Source organism: Piliocolobus tephrosceles, chromosome 10 (assembly GCF_002776525.5).
Source record: "Piliocolobus tephrosceles isolate RC106 chromosome 10, ASM277652v3, whole genome shotgun sequence".
Taxonomy (NCBI): Eukaryota; Metazoa; Chordata; class Mammalia; order Primates; family Cercopithecidae; genus Piliocolobus; species Piliocolobus tephrosceles.
In genome coordinates this window covers 119,264,653-119,271,839 of record NC_045443.1, presented here as the reverse complement: position 1 = coordinate 119,271,839, position 7,187 = coordinate 119,264,653, and the positions used below count along the sequence as shown (strand labels likewise).

The 7,187-nt window shown below is 50.8% G+C and overlaps 1 protein-coding gene across 4 annotated transcripts in view; it reads left to right on the top strand.

The window, feature by feature from the left end:
- The first annotated feature begins 1,456 nt into the window (after positions 1–1,456).
- The window catches only part of KDM2B (lysine demethylase 2B), a 74,941-nt gene continuing 69,210 nt past the window's right edge, over positions 1,457–7,187 (top strand). The window contains exon 1 of one of the 4 annotated variants that reach the window (XM_031936381.1): positions 1,457–2,191. In XM_031936381.1, the coding sequence (XP_031792241.1) occupies positions 1,511–2,191 (681 nt within the window). In that variant the 5' untranslated portion in view covers positions 1,457–1,510. The remainder of the gene's footprint in view (positions 2,192–7,187) is intronic. The other 3 variants (XM_031936380.1, XM_031936378.1, XM_031936379.1) reach the window with 3 other exon arrangements.

Genomic DNA, 7,187 nt, shown 5'->3' with positions numbered 1-7,187 from the left:
AAAAAAAATATGAAATTAGTCCAGTGTGGTGGCACATGCCTGTAATCCCACATACTTGGGAGGCTGAGGCGGGAGAATCGCTTGAACCCGGGAGGTGGAGGTTGCAGTGTGCTGAGATCGTGCCATTGCACTCCAGTCTGGCTGACAAAGTGAGACTCTGTCTCAGAAAAAAAAAAAAAAAAAAAAATCCTAGCACTTTGGAAGGCCAAGGCGGGTGGATCCCTGAGGTTAGGAGTTCGAGACCAGCCTGACCAATATGGTGAAACCCCCGTCTCTACTAAAAAACACAGAAATTAGCTGGGTGTGGTGGTGCACCTGTAATCCCAGCTACTCGGGAGGCCGAGGCAGGAGAATCCCTTGAACCCAGGAGGTGGAGGTTGCAGTGAACTGAGATCACACCACTACACTCCAGCCTTGGCGACAGAGCGAGACTCTGTCTCAAAAAAAAAAAAAAAAAGAAAGAAACCCATACCCTTTAGCTGTTGTCTGGATCTCCCCTCCTCGCTCCTTCCCCAGCCCTAGGCAACTCATCTACTTTCTGTCCCTATAGACGTCCCCTGCCCGGGACATTTCACATGAGTTGAATCATATAATAAATGCTCTCTTAGACTTGTTTTTATTTTATTTTAGTACTGTTATTATTATTATTATTATTTGAGACAGGGCCTTGCTCTGTCGCCCAGGTTGGAGTGCAGTGAGTGGCGCATTCATGGCTCACTGCAGCCTCCACCTCCCGGGCTTGAGTGATCCTCCCATCTCAGCCTCCCAAGTAGCTGGGACTACAAGTGCACATCATCACACCCAGCTAATTTGTGTAGTTTTTGTAGAGATGGGGTTTCGCTATGTTTCTCAGGCTGGTCTCAAACTCCTGGGCTCAAGCAATCCACCCGCCTAGGCCCCCCAGAGTTTAGGGATTACAGGTGTGAACCACTGCACCCAGGCTCGACTTATTTTTAGGCATTAAAAAGTAAAGTGCCAGGTACCAGCCTGGGCAGTATAGTGAGACCTCATCTCTACAAATAAAGCTTAAAAAAAACTAGCTAAGGCCGGGCGCGGTGGCTCACGCCTGTAATCCCAGCACTTTGGGAGGCCGAGACGGGCGGATCACAAGGTCAGGAGATCGAGACCATCCTGGCTTACATGGTGAAACCCCGTCTCTACTAAAAATACAAAAAAAAACTAGCCGGGCGAGGTGGCGGGCGCCTGTAGTCCCAGCTACTTGGGAGGCTGAGGCAGGAGAATGGCGTGAAACCGGGAGGCGGAGCTTGCAGTGAGCTGAGATCCGGCCACTGCACTCCAGCCTGGGCGACAGCAAGACTCCGTCTCAAAAAAAAAAAAAAAACTAGCTGAGTGTGGTGGGCGCCCCAGCAGCAGGAGGATCACTTGAATCCGGGAGGCAGAGGTTGCAACCAGCTGAGATAGTGCCACTACAGTCCAGCCTGGGCGACTGAGTGAGACTGTCTTTATATAAATAAATAAAGTGCCAGTATTCAGAGAGGCGAGGCAACCCATGTGGGTGTACACAACTGGGAAGCAGCAGGGTAGGGATCTGAACCTGCGTCCAGCACGGCCTTTCCAGAGGCTGGAGGTACTGACCGTTAGGATTGTCAGAGAAGCTGGATCTATGGAGTCAAGGGGACTTTTGGCGAGTGGAAGTTCCAAAGACCTTGGCAGGGAGTCAGGCATCATCTCTGTCTGTCTTGTGACCCTCCCCACAGATGCCCCGAGGAAGCCCAGCATAGACGGCTTCTCTTCGGATTCCTGGCTGGAGATGGAGGAGGAGGCCTGTGATCAGCAGCCTCAGGAGGAGGAGGAGAAGGACGAGGAGGGTGAGGGCAGGGACAGGGCACCCAAACCGCCCACCGATGGCTCCGCTTCACCCACCAGCATGCCCTCCGAGGACCAGGAGGCCCTCGGGAAGAAGCCCAAAGCACCTGCCCTGCGGTTCCTCAAAAGGACTTTGTCTGACGAGTCAGAGGAGAGTGTGAAGTCCGCCACGTTGCCCGTAGACTACCCCAAGACCCCCACTGGCTCTCCCGCCACGGAGGTCTCTACTAAGTGGACCCATCTGACCGAGTTTGAACTGAAGGGCCTGAAAGCTCTGGTGGAGAAACTGGAATCCCTCCCGGAGAACAAGAAGTGTGTTCCCGAGGGCATCGAGGACCCCCAGGCACTCCTGGAGGGCGTGAAGGTGGGCAGGAGTGGCATCTGGGGCTGGGCGGCCGAGGAGGGCTGGGCAGGTCCTGTTCAGTGTGACAGGTGCAGCTCAGCTCATGGTGGCTCTGTGCAGATTGCTCTGAGCATTCGGGCGGGCGCCGGGAGAGGGCTTCTGGGGGCCTCAGTCCACAAAAGCCTATGTAGCGTGTCCAAGCAGAGGTGACCGTTAAGAGCTGCAGAGGGTGGGTGTGGTGGCTCACACCTATAATCCTAACACTTTGGGAGGCTGAAGTGGACAGATCACTTGAAGTCAGGAGTTCAAGATCAGCCTGGCCAACATGGTGAAACCCTGTCTCTACTTAAAAAAAAAAAAAAAGAAAACTTAGCCAGGCATGGTGGCACATGCCTGTAATCCCAGATACTTGGAAGGCTGAGGCAGAAGAATTGCTTGAACCTGGGAGGTAGAGGGTGCACTGAGCTGAGATCGTACCACTGCACTCCAGCCTGGGCAACAGAGCGAGACTGTGTCTCAAAAAAACAAAAGAGCTGTAGAGGACCCCATTTTGGAAGGTCACTCTGTGGCTGACGAGTTTTCTTCTCAGCACTTATTGGAAACCTGAGGCCCCACCAGCAGGTGTGACATGTGCGGCAGTTGCTGTCACCGGGTCTGAGAGACAGACCCCTCCAGCCTTGTCAGGAAGCCTCGCTGTCCTGGGACAGCGTTCTTGGAGTATGCATCAGTTTCACATGAGCAGGTTGTGCATCCCCACAGTCCTTGACATGGCCAACTAATGCGGGCACTATGTAGCTGCGTGTGATTTGGAAGTCTTCATTATGATGTGCATTTAATGGACGAGGAAGTAGGCTCAGAGAGGGTAAGGGGCATGCCTGAGGTCACAGAGCAGGTGGATGGTGGAGCTGGGATGAGGACTCGGGGGTGACTGCAGAGCTTCTGTGAGTCTGCCACTGCGTAGAACTGCCTCTTGTCTCAGCATTAGTCAGGCTTTTTGGTTGAGGCGTCAGAGGCATTTGGGCGTCCTTCTCCAATGTCTGATGCCCAAGGGAAGCCAGCTAGCTGTCTCCTGGGGTTGGAAACTGAATTTAAGTTTCTTCTTCAGTGACTGTGAAGTACTCATGATTGGTAGTTCATTTGTTCATTGTATTCACTCAGGAACCCTTGTGTTGGGCCTGGGATATAGGTATATTAAGATTCACTGGGTGCGGGCCGGTCACGGTGGCTCAGACCTGTAATCCCAGCACTTTGGGAGGCTGAGGCAGATGGATCATTTGAGGCCAGGAGTTTGAGCCCAGCCTGGCCAACATAGGGAGACCCCATCTCTACAAAAACTAAAAAATTTACCCAGGCATGGTGGCTTGTGCCTGTAGTCCCAGCTACTCTGGAGGCTGAGGAGAGAGGATTGCTTGACACCAGGAGGTCACTGCTGTAGGGAGCCATGGTCTCACCACTGCACTCCAGCCTGGGCAACAGAGCAAGACCCTGCCTGAAAAAAACCCAAAACAACCATACTAATCTGAAGAAGAAATGTCTTTCCATGCTTTTGGAAAGCCTTTTTTACTTTATTTATTTATTTTTTTTACTATTGAGACAGGGTGTTACTCTGTTGCACAGGCTGGAATGCAGTGACGCGAGTTTGGCTTGCTGCAGCCTCGACCTCCCAGGCTCAAGTGATCCTCCTGCCTTAGCCTCCCAAGTAGCTGGGACTACAGGTGCATGCCACCACGGTCAGCTAATTTTTAATTTTTTTGTAGAGATGAGGTCTCACCACATTGCCCAGGCTGGTCTCAAACTACTGGGCTCAAGTGATCCTCCCACTTCAGCTTCCGAAGGTGCTGGGATTACAGGCATGAGCCACTGTGCCTGGCCTAGCCTATTTTTGCCTTTAAAAGCATCTTTGTCTCTCTGATCTATTTCTGTGTGGTGTTGCTGGATCTGGGAACAGATGTCGTCCTAGGGATGAAACTTGACTCCTCCTATCCCTCGCCTCTACCTACCTGATTGGCCTGAGGCTAGACTTACCCTAGACCCTTTGATGATGTAGAGGAGGCCTGGGGTAGGGGTTAGAAAAAAATGCAAGCAGCCCAGACGTCGTCCTTCCTCACAGGGGAATCACGGGCAGCTCGTGATAATATGAAATGAGGCATCTCAATGACTTGGTGCTATTGGGGGTGTTTTTCTAGTACAAACACATTGAAACCTTCCAACAACCCTTTGGAGTACTTCTTTTTTTGAGACAGAGTCTTGTTCTGTTGCCCAGGCTGGAGTGCAGTGGCGCAATCTCTGCTTACTGCAACCTCTGCCTCCCGGGTTCAAGCGATTCTCCTGCCTCAGCCTCTCGAGTAGCTGGGATTACAGGTGCCCGCCACCATGCCCGGCTAATTTTTATATTTTTAGTAGAGACGGGGTTTCACCATGTTGGCCAGGCTGGTCTTGAACTCCTGACCTCATGATCTGCCCCCTCCTCAGCCTCCCAAAGTGTTGGGATTATAGGCGTGAGCCACCGTGCCTGGCCTTGTAGTACTTTGACTATCCCTATTTTACAGATAAGTAAATTGAGATACAGAGAGGTTAAGTAACTTACTCTAGGGTCTGGTTGCTGTTCAGTGGGAAAGTCTACGCGCCACTCTTTTGGTGGCTGTAGAAAAAGTGATTTTCTTCTTCTCAAGAGGCAATCCCAAACTTAGGGAGAAGATATTGAGGTGATTGTGTGGGTTTTATTTACAAATCATGCAACCTGGGATGAAAGCTGCAAATCTGCAGCCCCTGGGCAAACCCAGCCTCCGGGCATCGCATCTGGCCTGCACAGGATTAAATGGATTTTTGTCATTAGTTCCCAACGTTAAACAAATCTGGAGCCTCTTATAAAATATCCTGGCTTGGCCAGGCATGGTGGCTCACGCCTGTAATCGCAGCACTTTGGGAGGCCAACGTGGGCGGATCACTTGAGGTCAGGAGTTTGAGACCAGCCTGGCCAACATGGTGAAACCCTGTCTCTACCAAAAAAATACAAAAATTAGCCGGGGTGTGGTGGCTCACACCTGTAATCCCAGCTACTAGGGAGGCTGGGGTGGGAGAATCAGTTGAACCTAGGAGGCAGGGGTTGCAGTGAGCCGAGATTGCACCACTGCACTCCAGCCTGGGCAGCACAGTGAGACTCTGTCTCTAAATAAATAAATAAATAAAAATGAAATATCCTAGGTCTCCTGGCTCATGTTCCTGAATGGCTACAATCAGCAGGAAGTAAATTAGCAGCAGACCCCATATGCTCCAGTCCCTACCACTAACCTCCCCTCTGCCTCCCTGAGTGTCACTAGTTTTTCTTTTTTTTTTTTTTTTTTTTGAGACAGAGTCTTGCTCTGTCGCCCAGGCTGAAGTGCAGTGACGTGATCTCGGTTCGCTGCAACCTCTGCCTCCTGGGTTCAAGTGATTGTCCTACCCCTGCCTCCTGAGTAGCTGGGGCCATAGGCATGCTACCATACCTGGCTAATTGTTCTGTAATTTTTGTAGAGATGGGGTCTCCCATGTTGCCCAGGCTGTCTTTTGCATATAACCTACTCACTTAGCTCATTTATTGAACTTACCTGTCTTTAGAGATGTTTAGTTGAGCCTTGTCTAATGAGGCTGTTTTCAGGCTGAAGAGCTTGTTAATTAGGTGGGCAGGCCTCCTGAGGGTCCCGTGAACACTGGGGCCGCTGCTAGTGTCTCTAAATGTCATGTGGTCAGGTGCTTGCCGGGGGCCGTGGGTGCCGTCACCTCGTCCAGAGCAGGAGAGTTTCTGATTGGTTTGACAGGCATCAGCGCTTCACTCTCCCTGGAGACCCAGAAAAGATTTTGAGGCCTAGTGCAGTGGCTTATACCTGTAATCTTAACATTTTAGAAGGCCGATCACATGAGCCCAGGAGTTTGAGACCAGTCTGGGCAACATAGTGAGACCCCATCTGTACAAAAACAAAAGTTAGCCAGGTGTGGTGGTGCACGCCTGAGGCAGGAGGATCGCTTGAGCCCAGGAGTTCCAGGCGGCAGTGAGCCGAGTGCGCCACTGCACTCCAGCCTGGAAGACAGAACAAGACCCTGTCTCAAAAAAATAAAAAAACAAACAAAAAAACCTGATTTTGAACCCAGTACTGACTTTCAGGTTGGGAGTGCTGCCACAGAGGTGGCCGCCCGTTCTCCCCAGCTGTACGCTCCTCTGCCTTGTTCTCTCTTTTCTGTTGTTGGGGGATTCTTTTGCTTTGGCCAAGAAATAAAAAACAGCTCAGGAATGTGGGTCTGAGACAATTCAGAGCTGATGCCCAGCTCCCCCACTGCCATTGAGGGATTCATGTTTCTGGGCTGTGGTGGTTTCCGCTTGATGACTGACCTGCTAGGATCTTTGGCTTGTGTTCCAGCCAGAGGGGCTCTCTCCTGGGACCTCAGAGGCTGCTGCTTGTGGTGGCTCAGGGTAACTAGTGCCCTGGTGATTGGAGACAGCCCCCGGTTCAACTCAGTCCCTAGATGGCTAGGTTTTGGCTTATACTAAAAACCCATTTGTTCTTTCATTTGTGTGATTTTGTTGTTTTTACATTTTGAGACAGTCTTACTCTGTCACCAAAGCTAGAGTGCAGTGGCATGATCACAGCTCATTGCAGCCTCGACCTCCTGGGCTTAGATGATCCTCCCACCTCAGCCTCTCCTATATCTGGGACTATAGGTGTGCATCACCACGTCTGGCTAATTTTTATATTTTTTGTAGAGACGGAGGTCTCACTGTGTTGCCCAGTCTCATCTTGAGCCCCTGGGCTCAGGTGGTTGGACAGCCTTGTGTGACGTATGTTTTAAATTGTGGTAAGACACACATTACAAAATTTACCATTTTAACCATGTTAAAGTGTCCAAATCAGTGGCCTTAGGTACAGTCACAATTTTGGCTGTTTTTTTGTTTGTTTGTTTTGTTTTGTTTTTCTTTTTTGAGACACAGCCTCACTCTGTTGCCCAGGCTGGAGTGCAGTGGTATGATCTCAGCTTACTGCAA